The sequence below is a fragment of the Haliaeetus albicilla genome, chromosome 5 (genome assembly GCF_947461875.1).
Source record: "Haliaeetus albicilla chromosome 5, bHalAlb1.1, whole genome shotgun sequence".
NCBI classification, from domain to species: domain Eukaryota; kingdom Metazoa; phylum Chordata; class Aves; order Accipitriformes; family Accipitridae; genus Haliaeetus; species Haliaeetus albicilla.
In genome coordinates, this window is record NC_091487.1 from 25,218,805 (window position 1) to 25,242,471 (window position 23,667).

The 23,667-nt window shown below is 47.0% G+C and overlaps 4 protein-coding genes across 5 annotated transcripts in view; 3 read left to right on the forward strand and 1 right to left on the reverse strand.

The window, feature by feature from the left end:
* Window positions 1–5,365, forward strand: NOXRED1 (NADP dependent oxidoreductase domain containing 1). Its single transcript, XM_069784721.1, is given in 8 exon segments — window positions 1–68; window positions 408–537; window positions 539–575; window positions 1,675–1,855; window positions 3,094–3,205; window positions 4,222–4,445; window positions 5,075–5,277; window positions 5,280–5,365. Coding segments are annotated over 8 exon segments (1,041 nt in total).
* Window positions 4,985–10,156, reverse strand: SAMD15 (sterile alpha motif domain containing 15). Its single transcript, XM_069783778.1, has 3 exons — window positions 9,614–10,156; window positions 9,356–9,454; window positions 4,985–6,893 (listed from the first exon to the last, which is right to left on the reverse strand). Exons 1-3 carry the CDS (start codon window positions 9,755–9,757, stop codon window positions 6,627–6,629), a joined length of 510 nt encoding a protein of 169 aa, XP_069639879.1. The 5' UTR covers window positions 9,758–10,156; the 3' UTR covers window positions 4,985–6,626.
* On the forward strand, window positions 10,124–23,309 carry TMED8 (transmembrane p24 trafficking protein family member 8). Of its 2 annotated transcripts, none has more exons than XM_069783776.1 (6): window positions 10,124–10,264; window positions 11,682–11,760; window positions 14,427–14,556; window positions 15,487–15,628; window positions 15,888–16,187; window positions 17,211–23,309. In XM_069783776.1, exons 1-6 carry the CDS (start codon window positions 10,165–10,167, stop codon window positions 17,426–17,428), a joined length of 969 nt encoding a protein of 322 aa, XP_069639877.1. In that variant the 5' UTR covers window positions 10,124–10,164; the 3' UTR covers window positions 17,429–23,309. The 2 variants fall into 2 exon arrangements, with proteins under 2 accessions (XP_069639877.1, XP_069639878.1); XM_069783777.1 differs by lacking the exon at window positions 10,124–10,264 and adding an exon at window positions 11,063–11,512.
* Window positions 21,210–23,667, forward strand: part of LOC104314679 (uncharacterized) — a 12,827-nt gene continuing 10,369 nt past the window's right edge. Inside the window, exon 1 of the mRNA XM_069784722.1 lies at window positions 21,210–21,213. Coding sequence (XP_069640823.1) covers window positions 21,210–21,213 — 4 coding nt within the window. The remainder of the gene's footprint in view (window positions 21,214–23,667) is intronic.

Sequence of the window (23,667 nt, forward strand, 5' to 3'; positions counted from 1 at the left end):
ATGTGGGACATTACAGAGCCTTTCGAGTCCTCTCAAGCTGATGAAGCAGCAGAAGGTGAGGCCTTGAAGTATCTGCCAGGTATCAGCTCTCAACTGCTGAGCTGCTTTACAGTTAGTGCTCAGTTAGCCTCAGCATGGGTGGTGTGTTTTGGGATGGGGACACCATGCTCCCTGGGGTCTAGCCCCAAGCCCCACAGATGCTGTGCATACCAGGCTGCAGCTATCAGCTTCTGCCTCTCTGGCAATCCCATTGGAAAGCAGGGGTGTGAGTTGGGCTGGATGCAAGGAGTAGGGTTGGGATGTGCTATCTGGACATGTAGCAGGGGACCCTTCCTGGAAGTGTAGGACCACATGTAGTCTGGGGAAACCGTGGGTGGTGCTGGGCTTCTCTGCTTCCCCTGGCACAGCAGGACTGAGAAGGGTTTGCCAGCTTCCTTGGGGGACAGCCATGGCCCAAAGGTTGGGATTATTGGCAGGGGCCACCTTGGGAAGCAGCCAGCCCAAGCATTCCTGATGCTGAGCTGGACTCTGTGCACCCAGTATCCATGTTTCCACCAGGTGCCCTGAGAGCCTGTGTAAGTGCTCCCCAGCCTATGACTGGAAGTGGGACTGCACTTATGTGGGCTTTTTAACTGCACTTTTTTCATAGCATTTCAGGCAGAACTCACTAAATAATGTTTTTCTGCCAAAAATATGGAAGGCATGGAAACTCCAGGTTTTTTATTGGCAAGCAGAGGATGCTGTTGTAGAAAAGATCTTTATTGGGTTGGAAACCCACTGTCCACCAAACATTAATTTAGTTTGCCTTTTTTTTACCAGTGCTATCTGAGCATTGGTAGAGATATTAACTCTGTTCTTTGAATGCTGGCTAGTTAAAGAACCATTTTAGTTTAGTCCCCCCCATTTTCGTGGCTCTTCAAAATTCTCCTTATCATTTGCCAAGAGCCTGGTCGGTGACTGAGACTCCAAGTTGTTAAATATTCACCCAATAGAGAACACATCTCCCCAGATGAGCGGCAGTGCTGAAACAGAGACGTCCCCCTCCTTGTTTCATGGCTGCAGGGTCAGTTGTAGCAGACAAGCTTCTCACTGGGCTCTGAACATCCAGCCAGGAGAGGGGATCAGCCTGCAGCATTACAGGAACTGTGTGCATACAAACTGTCAACTGCCCCGTAAACTCTTACATAAAACAAGACAAGTGGGGAGAATGGTCCTCCAGGGAGATGCTTGGAACAATCAAATCCTCTTCTAATCGTCTCAGGGCAGAGAGGAAGCAGGGATTATTAAATGGCTTTTTATAGATCTTGAAAACTAGCCAGATCCCAAGGCTCGGCTGTTTCAGCTAAAGGCTTTAAATCAGCCTGCGCGAACTGGGTCCAGGCAGCTGAAGCAGCTGAGGTCTCTGCATATTTATTCCTGGCAAAGCGGCTGCCTGCTCCCTGTCAGTCTGCTGCTGCCCTTTACCATGTGTAGGAGTGGTGATGGGCAGCAGCCTAAGTCCCTCCATGCTACTTTGGGCAGGCAGCCAGCAGTCCCAGCCTGGCAGCAGTGGTTTGTGTTTCACCTGCATGTGGCAGAGCACAAGTAACCACACTGCCAGTGCCCAGAGGTGCTGTTCGGTCACCTGTGCTGGTTCTGTGGGCTCTTGAGTCCCTTTCTCCTTGCTTATTGCAGCAGACCTGCAGAAGCAGGGGCTCGCTTGCTTTTATGACAACACTCAGCTGGTGGCCTGGGTGGATGTCGCGTTCCTCTGTTGCCTCCTGTCACATGTGCCATCCCTCTGCTCCGTCGTTTGGCCTGCCATCCAGAAACACTGCATTGCGTACAGCCTCATCACCACTGTCCGTCTCCTCAGGTAAAATGGACCACGTCATTTCAGACCCTGGCCGGGCTGCCATCGTTTGGGACATCACAGGGCAAGTGCAGCGCGCGTGTGCTCTGGCCGAGCCGGAGCTGTGCAGAAGAACAGCTCTTATTGCCTCTCACAATTTTATTGTGAAATGCCATTGCAAACTTTGTCACGGTTTGTCACTTCCCCAAGTCCCCAACTGCTGGAGTCACGGGAACACTTTAGGGTTTCAGCTTTCTGTTTGTCTAGAGGAAGTTGTAGACTTTATGGATATAAACCTGAAAATATGATCAAAAGGAGTCAAGGGAGGTCCAGATCAAACACAATGCTGGCATTGAAACCCCGCTCCTGCCAGGGCCTCAGATTATCGCTGCAGGATAACCTGTTGTGAGACAGCGCAGGAAACAAGGTGCAGAGAAGCCGCCTTCAGTCTCCACAGTTGAAAAAGCAAACTCAGTATTTCACTTTAAACTGCTGCCGTAGCTCTCGGGAGGGCTCCGAGTGCAGGGGTACGACCTGTACCTCCTGCTCCTGACTCCTGGGGGTGCCCAGCCCCTGTGGTCAGGCCAGTCCTGGCCACCTGCTGAGGTGACCAGTGAGGGGCCAAACGTGAGGCTGCTCTCCATGCTATGGGCGAGGCTGTTCACTAGTAAAAGGTTTGCTGATCCTGCAAAGGCTAACTGCTTCCTCCTTTCCAGCTAAACCTAGTTTCTCCCCCATCAGCTAAACCTGGGTGATGCTGGCTGTTTATTGCAGGGCTGAGGGAGGGCAGGCAGACAAGTAGTGGGGATCCAGCTGGAGAGGGGAGAGGAGAGGAAAAGATAGGAGAGACCTTGCTTGAGGGAATCTGCCTGCAGTGGGGAGGGACCTGGACTTCAACATGTTCCTGTGCCGCTGCAGTTGTGGTATGACCTATGTGCACTGGGGGAGAAAGTGCAAGGGATGACTTTTATGCACATCCACACCTTTTTTTTTTTTTTTTTAACAGACCACTACATGGCAAAATTAACAATCCTAGTCTGCCCATCTCTCCATTGGCAGTGTTAAGGCCCATGGATTAACTTTAACGCAAGGCAATGAGGTTCCATCAGATCGGAAGAACCTTTCTAGCTGGTTAAGACGGCTGTTGGAAAGGAGTCGTTATAAGAAACTTTAATGGGATGAATCCCAGCAACTGTCAATTCAGCCACGGACGGTGCGGTGGGATATTCCCTGCTGCTTCCTCCGGCTTTCCCTCGCCGCAGAACCTTCAAACCCCACGACCCCACCCGTGCCGTGCGTCCCACCGCCGGCTCCAGGCACCTGCTCCGCCGCAGCGCAGCCCGGGCTCTGCGGGAGCACCCTCTCCCTCTCCCGGTACGCTCGTTTCGGCTGCCTCCGCTCTCGGGTAGAAGCAACTCCTTTGCGACAGTGCCACCGTGAGGCCGCGGGCCAGGAGCCTCTCTGGGGGCGGGGGGCGAAGGGGACGGGACGGTCCCAGCGGCGCTGCGAGCCCCTGCCGTTCCCGAGGGAAAAGCTCTCTTCTTCCTTAACCGTGGCAGCAGTCCTTCTGAGGAGTTGCGCTCGGTGGTTCCCCTGCCTGTATGGTTCAAGGCTGGGTCTGGGCCGGCAGTAATTTTGTTAGTTAATTTTGTGAAATCCCTCCTAGAGAAATCCTGGCAATGTACAGCTGGAGCTGGAGTGGAAATAGCATGCGTGGAAGGGGGTAGTTATGCACGAGAAGCGGATGGGCAAAATGAGGCAGTATGTGTCTCCTTCACCAGTTTCTCTGATCAGCGCCCCGGGGGGGTCACCCTTTCTTTCAGGAGCACCGCTTTCCATGTACCTGCCACCAATTTCTAAACAGCTACCGCTTCCCTTCATGAAACAATAGTACCTCTGAGGCTAAATCAGTGAGCAGGATCTGAGATACACTCTGAGCCAGAACATGGTCCAAAATCTTTTTCTCTTCCCTCAGGCACAACTTCTGTTTCCATGGACATGCTGTTCCTATTGCCGGCTGCTACCTCTGTCCATCGCAATTTCATTATACGCTTCTGCACGCACTTCTAATTCTTGCATTGCTGAATGCTCTTAAAGCAGCTACAGTGCTTATCGTGCCATGATGGCTGAATGGTTATAGGACTTTATACGCAGCCTGTAAAGGACTCCTGTTTACTTGATGAGAATGAGCTACAGGAAATACAAGCTACACTAGACTTGTTACTATTAATTTCAGCATCCTTTACCTAAAATGATCCTAGATCAGAGGTTTCAGATAAACCAGCTCTGATTGATTGCCAATGCAATTCTTCACAGGAGTGGGAGATGAGAATATCCCTTCACACCTGTGTGCACACTGGTAATTGACATTTGATTTTGTTTGTCCTGCAGGGAAAATAAGAGTCAATGCTGAATGGCTGGTGGCCATTTTCTGTGCAGCCCTGAACAGCAGCACGCAGCAGAGCCTGCCTCACCAGAAGGCACTGAAATTACTCAGTGACCTCTGTGTTCCTGAACGCTGCCCCATCTGTGCAGAGCAGAAAACTTCCTGCCCACAGTTTATGTGCAAGAGTTTTGCCAGCAAAGGCTTTGCCTCTTCAAGGACTCAAGAGGGGTAAGTAAAGGGTTGAATGCTGAGGTACTGCTTGTCCAGGCTTCCTCTTTGCTCTGAAACTTGCCTCATCCCACAGCTGAAGCATGGGCTGTCTTGTTGGGTTGGAAGGTGCTGAACTCTGTGTTGCCCTTAGGACCACAAACCTGCCAGGGAAGATTGCCTTAGATGATGTATTAGCAATAAAAGACCTGGACTATCATCCCTGAGTTATTTTGTCCCTGGTTCCTGTTTGGCTACTTATCAGGGTTGTATGAAGCCACTGATCAGGACTGGAGCATTGGATGCAGAAAAAAAAATTCCTATGGGAGTATCTGGAGAGGACAGTTCTTCGGGGTAATAAACTTACGGTAGTTTGTGGACAAGACTACTAAGGATGTTAAGCCAGGGGAAACACTGCTTGAGGGAAAGGAGTCCTGCTTGTGCAGGATTGTTCTAGAGCCATTGGGCTCAGTTTTGCCCCACATGGCAGAGTAATTCCTGGAACACTTTAGATTCAAGTTTCTGAGTCTGATTGTTTCTCAAAGACCCAAGAAAGGGACTTGTAGTCACACACTGAAGGAAACCTTTATTTGTTAAATTATTAGCAGGCTGCTTCAGACTGTTATGGCCCACAAACGTTTCCACTCCAGAACCTTCCCCTGCTTTGACCTGACAGCTGCACAACTGAGAGAGCCTCCCTTTACCCAGCTGCTAGAAAAGAGTGAGCTTGTCCAGCGCCATCTTGTTCTACTATAGCAGGCACCCTTTGGGGACTGGCCTACAAAGCAATGTGGGCTGATCAGCACCAAGACATCTCTTACTTCAGCTGTAGTGGAGCCTGGTGTGATGTTGGATAACAAGCCTCCATTCTCCAAGCCGCTACTGACATTTTCTCAGAAATTCCAGAGGAAACTGCTGACCATGATTCTAAATCCTCATAAAGTATAATGAAGCCCATGGCAGAATGCTTTGCTGAGGTCTCATCCCAGCCCCCTCACGGGACTGAGAGGTGCAAGAACCAGCCCTGTTTGCCCTTGGACTCCTTAAAATATTCCAGCCAATAACTCTATGTACACATTTGCTTCTACATGTTTCACTCTCTAGACTGCTCAGCAAACTTGCTTCTCCCTGGCTGCCTGAGTCTTGCTTTATTTTGGTCTGAATTTGCTTATTACATAGTCATCTTGGCCTACAAACTGCTTCAATTTCACTGCATTTCTGTTGCAGTTTCAATAGAAAACTGAATTACAAAACCAAGTTACAGTTGTTTTGTAGTGGCTACAGCTTTGGCGTAAATAACTAAACAGGCTTGGGCCCAGTTTTGTTTGTTTGTTTTTTAATTTTTCCATGGGGGATCTTGAGGAAGCCATTGCTGCCAGGCAAAATAGTAATGATTTAGTCAGGAGCTCTTTCTGTTGAGCCAGGCTTAAATCAGCACTTATTGATACTTCCTTGCTGGCAACAATGCACCCCACCACCACCAATCATATGGTACTTCTTTCAAGGAAAAAGGAGATAATTGGGTATTCTGTCCAAATCCACCCAGAACAAAGCATTTTTTTATTTCCTAAATTCTCTAGTTCAGCTTGCAGTATTCTCTTATACTTCTGGCCATCATCTATCCTGTCTTTCAGTACTGTTTACTATGATAAACCACTGCTTGGTTTTGCCTCTCAGGAAATAATTTCTGTGGTGAGGCCAGGGATTAGTTGTGCATGTTGTAGCTAGGCCCCTCGCTTAATTATGATTGCTGACAGCAGCTGGCACCAAACCTGTATAGCAGTTATTGTATATGCCATTTATCTTACGTCTGGGCTTTACAGTGAGCCCAGTCTGCAGACACTAAAGCCTGGGAGAAATCTATTCACGTGAGCTGCAGGGAAGTTGTTATCAATCACTGGTAATTAAAATATGTCTATGATTGTTTGTTGGTCTTTTTAATCAACTGTGAAGCAGAAGTCAAAGACAGTGGTACAGTCTGATTTATAGCTTCTGCTTCATTTAGTTCCTGGAAGCAAACAAAGGATTGCAGAAAAGCGCCAATGTGGGGATGTGTTTGCTGTCATCAAATGGCTACGAGCTGCAATGGCCTTTTCTATATTTGGGAGAAGGTGGAACTGTACCTCCTTGGACAAATTGCAAGGTAATAAGGGTATATTCTGCTGTCCCTGCTGGTCTTCTTACAAAGTGCAGTGCGAGTCTCTAATCCTGCCTCTGGCTGCCCTGCAATATGGGGAGAGCATCTGCTTCTACCCCAGTCTGGGCTCGTTGCAAAGGAGGAACTGTAGTATAGGCCTCCAGTCCTGCTTCTTGGATAAACTGTGAAAAAGTGAGGGCATCTGCTTTCTTTCCTGATCGGGATTTTTGCTCCAGGAAGAGACCCATGTTGTCTCTGTAGGGGAGGGCAATGGATCTGTTGAACAGTGGCTCCTCAATCCCCAGCAACTCTCGCACGTGTCGTGAAATCTCCTGAAATACAAGACAAAATACCAGAAATTCTCATTTCACAGGGCAACAGCTAATAACATTCATTCTGTGTCAGAGCAGCAGGAAAAAGAACTGAATTTCTGAATTTCAGAACTGTTTCATGCTTGAAGTTGCAACTTGAGAGGGATCTGAACACATGAGCGCCATGCGACATTGTAAAAGCAGAGCAGACTGCACATTCTCCAGATTTACTGTGGGGGATGGCATCACATCCGGTCTCTTACTGGCACAAATAGCTCTGCTTTCCTCTTTGCACTTGCAGAACAAACAAGTTATGGGTGAATGAGCTGGAGTCTGTTCTGCCTAATGCAAAAACATTGCTGCTTGCTAAGTTATATTGTCAACAACAAAGTCTATACACAGAAGAGGTGTAAAAACTACTAAACCAATAAGCCATATTGCTCATTAAGAAAATGATGGGTGACTGGCTGTCTGAGCCAGCTGGACTTGGAACTGTTGTGAACAGAGCCTTGCCATTATTTCCGAAGTCACTTCTGAGAATGTAACTTTCTGATTTGACTGAAGCTTTGAAATACAATCCACAAGGTTTTACTGATCTTCCACAGCATTTGCTCAAACACTTCCTCCAACTTTGGCTTGACTCTGAAGAGCAGTACCCTACTTTGTGTGATATCCAGAAAACCACCGGATGAGTACCTTCAGTGGGTTTGGTATTTAAAATATCAGTACAGTGGGATTAAAACCAGCAGCAACTTCACTTGTTCATGCTGCGTAGCTTCCACATAATTCACTGTGTAGTTCTCTACCAAACTGCCATTTCCTTTAAATTGCAAAAAGTTTCTATCTCACTGAGCTGATGCTATCACATTTATTTCTATAGTAACTATCTCGGTTTTAACTGTTCACAGCCTTTCATTGATATTTCTTGTTGGGAAGCTGATGTGCCCAGGATTATGGCCTTAACTTTGCTCTGAAACCTGCTCTAGTACACACTTCCTAAAAGACCCAGAGGGCCACATCCTACTCAGAGCTCTGCATGCTTGGACTCTATCAAAATAAAGTTCTCTAGAACACAAATAACTGGCAGGATAGGGCATGATCTTCAAGAACATCTAGGTTCCACTGAAATCTGTGAGATGTTTCCAATTCGCTTGCAAGCTTTGGAAAACATTACAGAGACAGTCTCATTTCCAAGCTTGCTGCAGTGTGCTGGCTATTGCCTTATCCAAGCTCCAAGGAATTTCAGTTTCTACAGGAGGAAGAATGGGTTACAGTTGATACCTCTAACCTGTGGCTTACTGTTTCTCAGCAGTTAAACCACCACCATACATAATCCCTATATTCCAATGTGAGGATGAGGCTTACAAAGCCTAGAAAATTCTTGCCATCTTTGATAAGTGCAAATGACTATAAAGGCTGTATCTGCTTGTCCTAGAAATACTCTTGAAAGGCTGCTGTCTGAAAAACGAAGCATTGTAATTTGATGCCTTCTCCTCCAACCAACAGGCAAAGTTATGGCACTAGTCAATGTTTTTGGTGGCATATTTCATTTCAAACAAACAGTTAAGATGGTGCAGCCAAACAGGACTGTGATGAAATTGCTTTTTGGTGCTCTAGAATAAAACAAACAGTGTTCATACCCTAGTCGTTGGAGCATAAAGATTTTTCTCTTTTCCTGGTTATTTGAACTTCTACCTTGTGTCCTCTGGGGAAAGCAACTTTAAATTATGATGCGAAACAAATGATTTGGCTCTGTAAATGCAGCCCCGAGTCCCTCTATGGTTTCTATTAGGGAGGGCAAGGAGGGTAATGAAATTTAAGTCAACTTGCTTATTTTCTGAACTTCCAGGATGCTTTGGAAGGCCAGACTGTAGCCCCAAACTTCTGTCTAGTTATCTTAACTATCACTGTTTGTTAAAGAAAAGATGTAGGTTTAAAGAAAAATGACCAGACAATTACATGTTTACAAAATGAGGAAGAGACAGCTGTTTGTGTTCAGCAAAGTGTAAAACAAGGAAGTAAAAATGAGTTGCCCTTCTGCTGCTTGAGATCAGTGGCTCAATTACTGCAGTTTAAATTTGACTAGATTTTTAGAAATTCTACAAATCAGTAAATGGAAAACTACTGAAAAGAAATTCTGAGGGATACTTACGAAGGCGCATGCATCTTGCTAAGCAATTTCATGGGGGGAGAGGAGCAACACAGGCTTAAAGAAAGGCTAAGCACTTCTGATGCACTTACGGTGTCCCAGAAGGGAAGCCTGCTATCTCCAGCCGGCTAAGGATTTATACCTGAAAAGACTCGAGAAATGTAGCTGTTTGGCTGAACAAATTGGGTCGTCCAGTTTCAGGCTCACTCCGAATAAGCAATCTGCCTGGGGGGACAGGCTATAGCCTAGCTTGCTTGCAAGCAGAAAGGGTCAGAGAGCTGAGTGGGCTCCGAGGGGCTGAGGAGGGAGCTCCGGGACCCGCAGCCGGCCGCACCTGCATGTGGCCGAAGTCCGTGACACCCATGGCGGGCAGGCTGGAGCAGTTCACGAGGATGAGGCGGCGGCCGGTGATGCCGTTGGTCCTGAAGCACTCCTGGAAGCGGAGGGAAGGGCGGGTGGGCCGCGGGCAGCGGGTCGCCCTCGGCCATGACCGCCTCCCCCGCCCTCAGCGCTCACACACGCAGAGTTCAGGGCCGCCGGCTCAGGTGGCGGTGAGGGCGTGTGCTTCCCGCCCGGGCCGGGAGCCCCGCACCTCGTACTGGGGGAGGCCGAGCTGCACCACCCACTCGGCCACCTCCGCGGCGCTCCAGGCCAGGAAGGGGCAGGCGGACCGCGGCCCCCCCGCGCCGTCGGGCTCGGGCTGCGGCCACTCGGCCTGCCCCGGGCTCGGCTCCATCGGTGCCGTCCCCAGGCCGCCGCGGTAACGCGTCCTTCCGGGCCCACGTTCCCATAGCAACCGCCGCTTCCTGGAGGCGCACCCCGTCTCCCTTCCGCCACCCCCTCCACCCTGTCGGCCTACAAAGCCGCCTGCCTCCCGCGCCTGGCGGCTCTGCGGAACTAGTTTTTGCTTGGCTGCGTTGTCGAGGGGGCAGACTGAGGGAAGAGCACCGAGGCACCACCCTCTCCCTTCTGCCTGGCTCACGCGCACCCGCTCGGCTCCTGCTGCCCCCCCCCCCCCCCCGCTCGGGTGTTTCCGCCGGCGGCGGCCGCAGCGCTTCGGCTCCGCTCGGCTCGGCTCTTTCCGCCGCGGCGGGGCTGTCGCCTCCGGCTCCGCGCGCCTCGGCCGCCCGCTCAGCCCTACCCATGTCGGACGTGCTGGCCGCCGCCGCCGGCTCCCGCTTCGAGCCCCCGGCCGCCGGGGCGCCGGGCGGCCGCAGCGGCCCCGCGCCCCGCGTCCCCTCAGGTACGGGCTCGGCAGGGGAGGGGGCAGCCGGGCTGGCCGCGGCGGGTCGTGGGAGCGGCTCCCCGCCTGCGCGCTTCCCTCCCGGCGGCGGCGAGCGCCGGCAGCCCGGCCGGGGTCCCTGAAGAGCCCCCCTACCCCCCCCACCCCGTCCCCGGCGGCGGGGCGGGCGGCGCCTCAGGGGCTGCCGGCGGCGCGTATTTTAGCGTTGGCCTTACGGCCGGGGAGAATGCCGTGAGTTTCCTTCCCGTGGTGGGTTTCCTCGTTTCTCCCGGAGAAGCCTTATTTCCAGGGGGGAGGCTTGCTTCGGTGAAAAATACGGCACCCCTCGCGGAGAGCAGCATCGGGAATTAGAGCTGGGCGAACGTTTGCTCTGGCGGGTGGGTTGGCTGCTGGGGGGAAGGGGTCGGGCTGTGGCGCCCGGGCGAGCCCTTCCGCAGCCGGCTCTGCCCTCAGGGAGGACCCCGCCGCCGCTGCGCCCCGGGGCGCTCGGCTCGGCTCGGCTCGGCTCGGCTCACCTGCAGCGCCTGCAACTCCAGCAACAGTTCCCGGCGCCGCCTCCCTGCAGCGGGGAGAGCGAGGGTCGGTGGAGGGGGGTGAGGGACGGCGTGCTCTCCCGGGTGAAGGAGGCCCCGTCTAGCCCGGAGTGGAGGGGGGTGAGGGACGGCGTGGTCTCCCCGGTGAAGGAGGCCCCGTCTAGCCCGGAGCTGGACTACCCCCGCCGTGCGGGCTCTGCCGTGGCTGGGGGCCCGGCGCTGTGTGCCCGTGGGCTGGAGGCGCCCTCCCAGCTCCGAACTGACTCTGCGAAATGGCCAGCGGCTGTAAGGCTTATCGCCAGAGAGCTGCAAAAGCTGGAGCTTGCCCGTGCCCAGTTTGCTGCCTTAGCGTGATCAGACAGCGGGGCTGTGGAGCGCGTACCGCAGTCGTGTGGGGACAGAGCTTTCCCAGAGTTCAGGAGACTCGGGGGAGACCAGGAGCCATCTTTATAATAAGGTAGACCTTTTAGCAGTGACCTAGGAATTTCCATCTCATCAGTGCCCTGCGGGAACCGCTGCGTGATTGCTTTTTCCAGGGCTTTGTCAGCCCAGTTTTACATGATGAAATTTGGCCTTGTTCTGTCCTTCTAAAGCTAGGATTGGTGGTTCCTGAACAAACCCTGCTTCTGAGAGTGGTTCTGCACTAAAAACATGCATGGAGCTTTCATTCTTCCTTTCCTAGGGTTGAGACCATTAAAAATCTTTGTTCTGCAAGGTGCTAGATTTAGCTCATAACATGAAAAACTGGTTGGCACAGGTCTTCGTTCCACAGCCATGTGACCTTGTCAGCGTTTGAGTGCTGGCGGTAGTTTTTCCTACTATCTGTGTATTCTAAAGACTGAAATTTATTTCACCTTCTCTCTGTATATTCTGTTTGTTGTTAGAAAATGAAGAGTCAGCCCAAAAGGCAGAGCCTGCAGGTCAGCCGGTTGATTCGTTGGAGTCCAGTACTTCACAGAGCAGGTAGGAAAATCTTTTTGTGTATTGTGGCCCACATGCATGACAGTCTTTCACCCCTGTGACCTCTGGTATGGCAGCTGATTCTGTGCAGGTGAAGACAAGGGACTGGAGACTGAATTGTCTGCTTTGGGACAGTATATACTGGAATCAGTGTAAGAGGGACTGTTCTTACAGGCTTAAGCTTATTTTAAAGCTTATGAAATGATGGAGTGTAGTTCATGGCTCAGCTATTCAAATCACAGAATCATTCAGCTTGGAAGGAACCCTGCAAGGTATTGCAGGCCATTGTAAGAGCTAATAAACTCTCAGCAGGAAATTTTCTCTATCCTGTCTGGAGGATACTTTAACAATTAAGCATTCCCACTGTCCATAATTCTGGTGGAGGCTGAGCAAGAAAACACCTTTTACTGTTTTCTTGACAATGTTTTGGCTTTTTCTCCACCCTTTGTGTTCTGTGTCACTCCTTCGTTAATGCTGCTGATCAACCCTGTTATCAGATGTTTGGCTTATTATCTGTTGGGCATGTGGTGCTTGTGGCCAAGTCATTGCATTGGTTACAAGCGCTAATACCGTATGCGGTGGAGTTTCATTTGCCATCATACATTTGTTACACAGAATACAATTTCAGAAACGTGTGAGTTAATTACATCAGACAGTAGATAAACCACAACCTCACTGAAAAACAGGGGGAAAAAAAAAATCCAGCAAAAAAACCCCAACAAACCACCCTACTTACTAAAACAGCAGTTTGATGCCATCTTGGCTTGGTGCTAATGACATCTATACCAGCCTTCTCGACTCCAAACATGTGTTCTTCCATCTCTTTATTATGTCCTCCAGTTTTCTTTGAAGAGATTAATATAGACTGTGAGAAAAATGGCCAAAGTAGATGCTGGATACTTGTGGATGTTACCTGATAAATTTGTCTTAAATTAGATCCCCTTTGAAAGGGATGGGTGTGGTCCAAAAGGGTTGTGTGAGGAGGAATCAGCTGAACTCTGTCTTTGTAAATCTGCTTCTAAAGCTTGTGTAGCTCTTCCTAATTTTTCAGAGAGACTCTTGGGCTTCAGTGGTGTCTGGAGGAAAAAGTTGCCAAGCTGTTAGCTCCTATGTTGATGGAGAGCCTTTTGAGGAGATGTGTACACCTATGGTAGCAAGTAACCAAATAGCCCTTCTAGGTGTGATCATGCAACTGCTAAGCTAAAAAGCAAATGGGCTGGAAAACGATGGTGTAGAAGTCCAAATTTGTCCTTGGCTGCTAAAGAAATTGTTATGGATCACTATGAGAGTCCTTCCTTTAAAAAATTGTTCTCTCCAAGTGTCCCTTCTTTTCTTATATTCTCCATCTGCTGCTATTTTGTGTATTCTGGTATTCAGCTCATTTGAGTTGTTCTTACAGACCTTCTGGTTTATCATGCCATTTCTAGGAAAGGAAATTGCACTGTTGCAAGAATTTAAGTAAGAAATGGCTTTATTTCTGGATAAGATCTGTACCCCCATAGGAATAAAGATTTGGAAACAAAAGCCACTTTTGCCCTGTTCTAGTCTTCTCTATGGATGCAGCAAGGCATGTGTCTGAGTTGAGCTGTGAATGGGGTTTGTTTTAAATTATTTTTTTAAACTATTCCACACTATGCTGATAGTCTGCTCCCTTGCTAATGAGAATATTTCTCTTTACTGAAAGGAGACATTTGAGGAAATGTACATATTTTCCATTACTGCTGTGTTCTCATGTTTCTGATCCTTTAGACCAATGCAGCTGACATTGGTTTTATAGTTCTGTGAAAAGTCTTTGCTTTTCAAAAGGGCAACTGTTTCTATTCTTATTAAAGACTAGGTTGCTTCTCATGGAAGTTTCACACAGTATCTGAGAGTATGACAGAGGAGACTCTTCCAGCATCCATCTGAGTTCATTTGGGATAACTCTTTCCAGCTATAGACAATATGCAGCATTTTTTTAATATAATTTAGAAGAAAACCCTCAACAGAGAATGAATGCCAAAGATGTGTTTCCTTTCTTGCACATTCTTTTCCTGCTACGTACCTTTCTTTTTGTTCTAACATTTCCATCTCCTCTTGTCACAGTGCAGTACTTGGACCTCTTTGCTGTTATTGTGCTGCCGTTGCATGTGTTATGGCTTGCTTGTCTGTGCAGCGTGTTTGAATATGGCAGAAGGACACCTGGGTGCTCCCTGTATCTCCTGGGATTACTGATAGGAAAGGCAAAACGGGCCACTTAAATAGAGGGCATTTTCAGGATGGCTGTCAAAACTGTTCTGAATCCTTTCGCTGATCCAGTTGACCTCTGATGGAATATGCAGATGTCATGTAGCAGCTGGCATAAAAGAACTTGTCCTTTCTTGAGCAGAAAAGTTGCTACTGATCTCTGCACTTAGTACAGTGTTGGTGAGCTAGCATGCTGTGGGGTGAGTGCAGTGAATACGGAGTATCTCACTGAAGTTGCTCCCTCTGACTTATATGGAAGATAGTCACATGAAGATGAGGGTAGGACTGGGGTGCAAAAGGCTCTTTGTGCAGCTGGCAGGTGCTGACCACAGAAGCTTGTTCCCTTCAGTCCATTTGAATTCAAATTCCAGAGCAGAGTGATTCCTCTGCTGGCTGTAGCCTGGGTGGAAGTGCTGAACTGTAGTGCTCCATTCCTCTAAAAGGTCACAGATTGGGTCGCTTGTGAGTGTGGGCACAACAGAGGATTCAAAGGAAGAAGCTGGCACTTTGGAGGACCAGGAAGTGGCTGAATTGGAAGAGAAGCTGCCTGACCAAATCCCGTCCCTCAAAGAGGTAGGTGGGTGTTTCTTATGCCTGAAAGCAAGGAGAGAGGTGCAGCAATAGTTCTTCCATCCTACTGCTGTGCTTATAGCTATGGGACTGAGGCTTTAAGGGTTAAGACAAATGTAGTATTACCATAGATTCAGTTATTACGTTAGCGGGAGGTAAATGTTATCAGTCTGATTTGCAAAATCCCTCTTATGTCTTCGGCTAGTCCTCGCTTCCTTGCAGTTTTTGGCTTGCTCAGACTTCAAGGTTATTCTCACCTTCTGCCTCTTGTTTGGGGCTTCTGGGAATTCCCTTCTTGCAGATTTATGGACGAGGGAACTGAAAGTGACTCTACTGTCTTTTGTTTCTTTTGGTGAGCAGCCAATTGGTTTGCATTACAGATACAGTTGGGAAAACCTGTGCAAGTGGCACCCAGCTCAGGAGCTGTGAATTTGCATATATGAGGAGAGGAGACTGGCCCTAGTGAAACAGATGGACTTTTAACTAGGATGCAGCAACTGACAGTTTGATTGTGGCTGTAGTCTAGATGCACACAGAGCTGAAAGGCTCTCCCTAGAGAGATTGTGTCTTGGGAATTCTTTCCAAGAGTAGTCAGCTAAATCTGTAAGGCTGTTGCTTTATTAAGAGGTGACAACTCTGAGGCAGATGCAAAGATGTGCCTGCCCAGGGACTCCTGGGAAGGCCAAGGGGTGTGTAATTTGTGAGACTAAGGCAGCATTTGACTTCAAAGTTCATGACTTTGGTGCTGTGGGGGAGATAATGCAGAGAGGTGTCTTGGAGCCAGCCAGTTCTTTTTAACTAATAGAAGCTTCTGCAGGGTCTGGCTTGGCTTCAGAAAGATGTGTGAATTACTAATGAGTTGTTTTAAATCCAGCTGGGAACTTTCTTACCAGCATGGTCTTTGTGACAATGTTTCTTATGTGCCTTGTGCAGGAAGCTGTTGTTCGGATAACCAACTACCACGTACCTCAAGGAGCAGGGGATATAGTCATGATTCAGTCAGATCACACTGGTGCTGTGGATATCCTTTCAGCAGAGCTGGAGACTGCAGACCTCCTCGGGGAGCAGAGGAAAGGTGAGTCCTGAAAGGAAACCACTTGTTGGAGCCACTTTTTAAGTACCTGCCCTGGCTAGAGAAGAGCAGAGGCTGTCCTGGAGGCACTGCTAATTCCTGCTGGAAACTGGCTAGTGCGTGGGAAAACTTCACATCCAAGGCTTCTGGGAGCAGGCTCCAGAATGCAAAAGCCTTATCAGAAATAGCTTTACGGTTTTCAGATAACAGCTTGTCAGTAGTGAAAAGTCAGGTGAGCCCATGATCTTTTCCCTTGTCTCAGCTCAGCCTCCCCCTCTGGCTCCACCCACCATGTGGACCACTGAGAAGACAAAGGAATTCAAAGCCAAGATGGGAAAGGAGAAGAATTGCCAGATGGTGGTGAAACGAGGCGAGGTGGTGACAGTCCGCGTGCCAACCCATCCTGATGGGAAATGCATTTGCTGGGAGTTTGCTACAGATGACTACGACATTGGGTTTGGAGTCTATTTTGACTGGACCACAGTTACTAGCACTGCCATTACTGTTCAGGTCAGCGAATCCAGTGATGAGGAGGATGAAGAGGAGGAGGAGGAAATCGAAGGTTAGTGCAAAGCTCATAAGGGTTAATTTGTGGCGCTTGTTGCCATGCTGCTGAGAGTGTCTGTCATATGCTGTAATTTCCATCTATTTTGTTTACTCAGCCCACTTGTTATCTCTGCAGCCTTTTGGGTTCTTGGTTAGGCTGTGACGAGAAAGCATTTAGTCCTTCCTGATTCAGCGTGTATGTCAAAGGCTGTCCTTCTCCAAGAGCATTCTTAAATTGAACACATTGAAAAATAAAATCAGAATTCACTTGTTCAACTTCTAGGTGATAAAAAGATTAGGGTCTCAAATTTTAACTTGACTGGGTTTTTTTTAGCCTCTCAGACTGAAAAATTTCTGGTGGTGAGTAGGAGCAAAAAGGTTTTGTTTCTGGGTTTTGGTATTGGTTTTTTTTTTTTTGCTGGGTTTTTTCCCCACAGTACATCAGTAGCTCCTGCTGACTGCATTCGAGAGGATTGCTACCTGTGTCTTTGTACTTGTGAAACACACAGTGATGTTGCCTGTTCTATGACTTCAGTGTATATGTGACCAGTGTAGCTGGGAGGTTGGTGTCTGAAATCAATTTTGCAGGCTCTCCAAAGAGGGGTAGGTTCCTGTATGAGGAATCCTCTTGGAGAATTGAATTGAGAACGTAAACAGAGCGAGGTTTTAGGTAAGAGCTTTCCCGTCTTTCTTTTGCTTCAAGTCTGTATCACTGGACCACTGTTGTGTGTATAAAAGCAGTGAGGTGTCTAAAAGGTAAGTCCAGGGAGAGGAGACCAGGCTGGCAGGCAAGTAGATACTGTCCATCAGTATTCCCAAGAGAACTGGTTCTCGGCACGTCCTTTGTCATGATAAGGAAAGCTGGACTTTGTGGGTATGATTTGCAGAAAGGTCAGAGCAGATGCTATGGGTAATGCTATCATAGTTAGCCTTCCATATATCTGCATGCCTCTGCTGCATTCTGGTCTTGTTGATCTTTTTCTGGACTACCTAGTGGCTTGACTGGCTCTGGCCTACTTGTCTCCTCTCTCCTATTCAGGACTTGCCCCTGTTGGTGATGTGGAAAGGGGCGCCAAAAGCTACCTGCGGAACCGCTACGGAGAGATCATGCCGGTATATCGGAGGAACAGCCATCGTGAGGTGCAGGCAGGCAGCCATGAGTACCCAGGCGAAGGCATCTACCTGCTGAAATTTGATAACTCATACTCTCTCCTCCGCAATAAGACTCTGTTCTTTCATGTTTATTACACTAGCTGAAGAAATGGGAAGGGGCAGGGATGGCAGGCAGGCAATGATGAATGTAGCAGGCTGCCACCCAGCCCTGGTACCGCCTGATGGGCACTGCTGCGTGACAGAACCAAGGCACAATTCTGCCGGCTCCTCTTCAGACACTAACTGGTTTCTCCCCACACCCTCCTTCACTGCTGTCCCAGTGCAGAAAGGTAGTTCCACAGGCAGCTGCTATTTCTGTAAAACTTCAGGGTGTCTGCTCTGTGCAGGCATTGGGCTGGGCCTTCATGTCACAGCTGGTAAATGCCCAGAGGCCAGGTTCAGATGGTCGTGGTTTTGATCTGTTGCGCTGGTATGAAATGAAGTGAAAATATTCTTGGTCTGTTACTATTCTGTGAATAACTTCCAAGTCTCCTGCTGCATCTGCATCACTAGAGGGCAGCTCTTGGCTGCAGTGAGCCAAAAGCACAGCTGGCTTGTCACCTAGCCACTGATAATCTCATCACCTACCACCACTACATGTCACCAGCAGCCAATGCTTCCTTCACTTGTGTGGGTGGGGGTGCAGCTGGCCAGCGGCAGCCCATGCTGCAGTGGCATGGCAGTCATGGCATGTGTTTGAACACGGGGTGGGGGGAGGGTGTGCACCTAAAAGTGCGTAAGAAAGTTTTCCTGCAGATTAAGAATTGGATGTTATACCTGTTCATTGTAGGGATATGTAGATGATTAAAACTTCAGTGGCCACCAAAAGTTTTTTCTGTAATCCAGATATGAAGCAGAAGAAATTACTTACTGCTGTGCTGAACAAATACAAAAAGGTTGGAGTACAACCATTAAATATATAGGAAATGTTTCTTAGAAGCAGCATGTTGGTTCACTGGTATTGCTGCCAGCTAGATAATACCATATGTAGCAAGGAAAAGGCTCCCCAGAGAAGTGTAGCATGTCAGCTGCTATTGCTGTTGCAAAGGTATTGTTAGAAAAGAACATCTCTGCTCAGAAACTTGAAAGGTGTGGGATTTAACCAATCCTTTCTGTGAACCAGAATCAACAGGGCTGTTGCTAACCCTGACCACATGGTAAAGGATGAAGTTCCTTGGCATGTTTTGGTGGCTAGTGATGGCATTAGCGATCACCTTCTGCTCAAGTACTGGCAGAGTTGAACAAGGATTAAGTTAATCCTTCAGAGATGAATTTTAAATCATGTTTATCTGTAACTTGTTTATTTTAATACTTTTAACTTGAAATCATTCTGTTTTCTAAGAATACTGCTGTATTTACATTTTGATACCTCTTTGCAGAGACACAAAATGGCTGTTTGCATGGTGATTTTAGTAGAGTTCTGAGTTTTATTTTTAAATCCTCCAGGTAACGCACCTCTACTTGGTCCATTCCTTCTATTGAGAGGGGATGATGGACGAAATGATTTTGGGGTAGTTAAAGCCAAAGATTTCACTCTTATAGGAGGGCCGCATATTTCCTATTAAGGCTATATTGTAATGCTGTGCAATTTGCTCCATATTCAAGCTCTCCTTTTAACTATCTCTGCTTACTTATTCACTGCCCCAGAGCACATAGTAGGTCAAAAAGGTGAGAGAGTGAGCAGTCAGTCTACAGCAGAGCAGCCCAAGCTGGGAGTAGGAGGAGTGGAAATGCAAAGAACACTGGTTGGAGCACAGTGGCTTTCTGGGTGAGCAGGTAGGCAGCAGAGTTGTTGCTGCTTTGGGCCCTGAGATGGGGAGAAAACAGCCACCATTCTCAAAAGAGAGAGAGCGAGCATGCACCTGGGCAGCAGGGGAACTGTAATGCTGCCTTATTCAAGCAGGGGCAACCACAGGACAACCTTGCAGGGAGACAGAATGGTAGGGCCTGGTATCTGTCAGAGTAAGATGCTCTTTCATTTAGCAGCTTGGAGAGAACTACTCCTTCCTTTAGCCTCTCTTGGAGGAGATGAAGGACTATCGTGTGGCCTTTGTACAGCACTTGAATCATCCCTGAGCAACTTGGGTAAGGTGTGCTCCTTATTTTTTTTCATCCTTTGTCTATCAAGTTCCTAGACACTAAACAGAAGAAGGTAGAAAAGACCCTTCAGTCTGACCACAATGTCAGCACTGCCCCATGCAATGACTGCCTTTGGTCCTTTGCTGTGAGATCCGGAGAACCCTGTGTGCACTTGCTGGTTAATGTATGATGCACTGTCTGGCACCCACTCCACTTCCTAATTAGGATTTATTTATGACGAAGGGAACTCTGACCTGTACATATATTAGATATTCCACAATTGTTGATCCTCAGTTGCACAGCTTATTGCAGGCTAGTGGGTTATCTCCACTAAAAAACCTGTTTCCCTTATAGGGTGGCCTCCCTGCCTGTTGCTAACTCGTAGTTACTTCCCCTTCTGACTGTTGCTTATATTAAGGTTTGAAATACATTTTGTCATGTTGTAAGAAGTTAATAAGGCCTGCCTCACAACCAATTTTGATCACTCACTGACACGTAAATAGTATGTGCCAGTTTTCAAGCCATTAGTTAGTGGCTTTAGTTAAGAAAAGTTGCACTGTAGATGGTAATCCTATTGCTCGGTTCTAGCTTTCTGAAGTGTTGACCAACCTTTAATAAGGCTCTGGTCACTTGTTTGGAACTGTGACCATGTCCTAGTCTCGTTGACCTAAGCCCAACAGCAGCATTGAATATGGTATGTCACCCCAATCAGCATGGTGCCCGATCTGCAAATGCACTGTGCTCATAGATAGGCCTGCTGCAGTGGAACTGGAAGTGTTTGGTGTGTGTTATTTCACTGCTTCCCAGAAGTATCTGGTATCTCTTAGGAACACAAGATAGTTTTAGGCACAGAATATTTCATCTGCAGGAAACAGGAGCTTCCCAATTGGACAGGATAATTCCTCTTTTTGTTTATTTTTTTAATTTCCACATTATATGAGTGTGTTGTTTCTCAGGTATTCAGATAGCATTCATTATCCAAGTGACAACTTCTCTTTGGAAGCATATATAGTCTTTATTCTTTTTCTGATAAATCCAATAGCTTGGCTGTGTGGCTAGTGATTAACAGCAGCCATTCCCGTTCAAAGAATTAATCTTACTTCTCATGCATCTTTTTTTTTCAGTTTGGTGTATCCCCTGGATTTGTATCCAGTCCTGCTGTCTGGCTGAGGCAGTGATGGAAACCCTTATTATTTTAATTGGAGACCTTTGGAACTAGACCTTGGGTCTAGAAAGAAAAATGAATTAAAAAGGCAGTTGCACTTCAGAGAGGGAAATTAATCCTTGAGAAAGGAAAAATCCTTTGTTTTTGTGGAAGGAAGACCTTGGATAAGTTCTTAAAATGTGTTTCTTCTCCCTGTAAATTGTGTCTAGAAATTCAAAAAGCTAAATCAAGGGAGAAGCTTCTTTTGCATTTTGGGTTTGCTTTTATGAAGGCACAAAATTGTTTTCTGTTTTGTCCTGAATATAATTTAGATTTAGAAATAAGATTTACATGTTCAGCCAGAGATATGACAGTCCTGTAGTGCAGGACTTGTATAAAAATTAGCTTGTATAAAATTGTTTATAAAAATGGTAACAATCTGTTGAGCTTTTTTTAATGTCAAAGAAGGTCATAAGCACTCTGTTTTCTCTTTTCTTCCCTTTAGGTGTAATGTAGCAGCAGGAGTTTAAAATGTATGTGTTTTACTGAGGACAGAGAGTTAAAATTGCTTAAATCAGGGACCACTTGTACTGATTTAATTTACTTACAAACTCTGTGGAGGCCTGTAATATCGTTTCTTGTGAAAGGTTATTGGTGTCAGACATGGGTGAGTTGCAAATTAATGCTTGGGACCCATTTAACAGTTACGTAGATTATTGGTAATGAGCTGTTTACCTGAACAGGTAAGATGAAAATGCGTAAGAGCTTAGTTGTCTGACTTCAGGTGCTAAGAAGAAAGTCAAGTTACTATGCAACTGAGTCTAAATGACAGCCACACACCTTTCTTTTTGGCTCTACCCTGTGCACTTGTCTTATTGTAACTGTGTGTGCATGTAACCTTCATCTATGGCCTGCAGTGGGCCAGTTATCGTGGTGCTGGACCTGGGGAGGTGGGTTAGAAGTGAACCTCGTCACATGTAGTTGCTGAAAGACTTATTCTTGTGGGGAATTAGGGTAGAGAATGAATCTTTAAATGAGTTTACTTTTATCCCCACTACTTATATCCTTCCTTCTTGTCTCACTACCCCTACTAAAGCCACTCTACAGCGGATTTATCACAAGGTGCCTTAGAAAGAAGGAGCATGTCTGGAATAAGAGCCATAGATGTCATTAATCCAAGGGATTTCTTCTCCTTGTTTCTCTGCCCGTTTGGGTAGAGGGGAGGCACTTCCTAAGGTCAGGCAAGGAGACTCCCTACAGGGTGATCCTGGAGATTTAAGCTGTTCACTAGACCGCCTTGTTGCTGTAAGACGAGTAGTAGAACGGTGTTTGAGTTTCCTGGCGCCATAAGATCTTTGCCTTTTAAAATCATATGCTGCTGTCAGATACCAAGGAAGACCAGAGGACTACTCCTTTCGATATGCTGATGCTAAACCTGAGGACCAGAGGAATGCTAGATAGAAGAGCATTCCTTGTGGCCATTCATCATTTTCTCTAAAAAGAGTGTCTGAATCCAGCGTTGTGAGTGGTGTGTGCTTATATGTATTGAGGCTGGATAAGAGACCAAAGCAACAACATTTTTTTTCATGTACGAGTGTGAAAGAAAAGACTTTCTCTTTTTTTCCTATCTGGGAAAATATTGGATGTGACAATGACATGTAGATGTAGCAGAACATCTCAATTGGTACAATTGGTAGAATGAAAAACTAGGAACTGATAAGTGTTAAATACATTGGCTAATTAGACCGTTAAAGAAGCCAGGAGTTTAGCAGGAGTCAAAGTGCTAAGTAATTTATCTAAATAAGTTGATTTGCAGTAAATACCAACTAAATAAAGTTTTAGAAGGTACATAAAACTGCAGAGTTCAAATACATCTTGCTAGAAGGAGAATTTTCTGTGGGGTTATTCCATGTTTGCCTCCAAAGAGTCTCTGGCAACTTATTCTGAAACACTGGTGCTGTTGCAGCTGAAGACACAACATCAGGCTGGGTGGATGGTGGCTCTGACTCCCCTTGGCTGTTCTGCATTCCGTTCTGGTTTTACATGTTACTTTCTCAGAAGCTCCATCACAAAAAATTTACCCTTTATCAGGCAGGGAGAGAGGAGGAATTTTGTGATCCATCAGTGAGGGTTATCTGGTTTATGCCCATCTGGACTGGTGAGTCAAGTCCCTTGGGCAAGAAGGTGGATGCCAACCATTGAGCTCAGAGCTAAGGCGGCTTTGCCAAGTAATGACCTTGACGTTTAGGAGCTGCATTTGGAAATTATAAATAGCAGGAGGTGGTCTCCCTGTAAGCTCCAGGATGCCCTTGTGACTATCTGCTTTCCTCAGAGGGAGGCAGTCTGCTCTCAACTCACTGCTCCAAGCTGCTAGCATAGTCTTTCAATGGGGAGCATCTTGTAGCTGGTCATACCTTTTCCAGACCTATATTCTTGTGAACTGTGATGGTTGTCTGTCAGTCCTCATGTATGTGATGTGAATATTTTTGATGTCCTGTGATTTCAAAATTGAGTTCTCAGCGCCAACTGTTTGATTTTCATGTCCTCCCAAGATATGAGTTTTAAATGGAGGAGAGGATATTTTAACAAAATGTGGCACTGAACCTCTTGCTGAAGGGCACATATGAAGATTGTATTTATAGCGTTCTTGCATTCCTTCTATGCTTGGTTTGTACTGTTTATATTTGATGTGTTGTGGCTGATTTGTAATAGTATATTGGAACTTATTCTCCTTAAATAAACTTTTCACTATGCAACCAAGAACTTTGTCTTCTCTTTAGAGCAAGTGAGTGTCTTGATATGAAAAACTGAACTTTAGACTTTCCAACAACAGAAGAATATAATTAAACTTAGTTTTATAAGCAAAGAAGAGACAAAACAAGAATACAATTAAATTTAGTTTTATGAGCAAAGAAGAGGCAAATACTCAATGTACTTTGCACTGTACTGGACATTCTGGTTGCAAATGGTTAGGAAAATGCTCTGTTGTCAGCTGGTGATGATGCTTCCAGCCAGGAAATTTTCTGTCTGTTAAAATGACTTTCTGGGATTCACTGCAGTGCTTGAGATTACACTGAATGCCTGAAGAATTGGAGAAGAACAAGCAAGTAGCCAAGCTCAT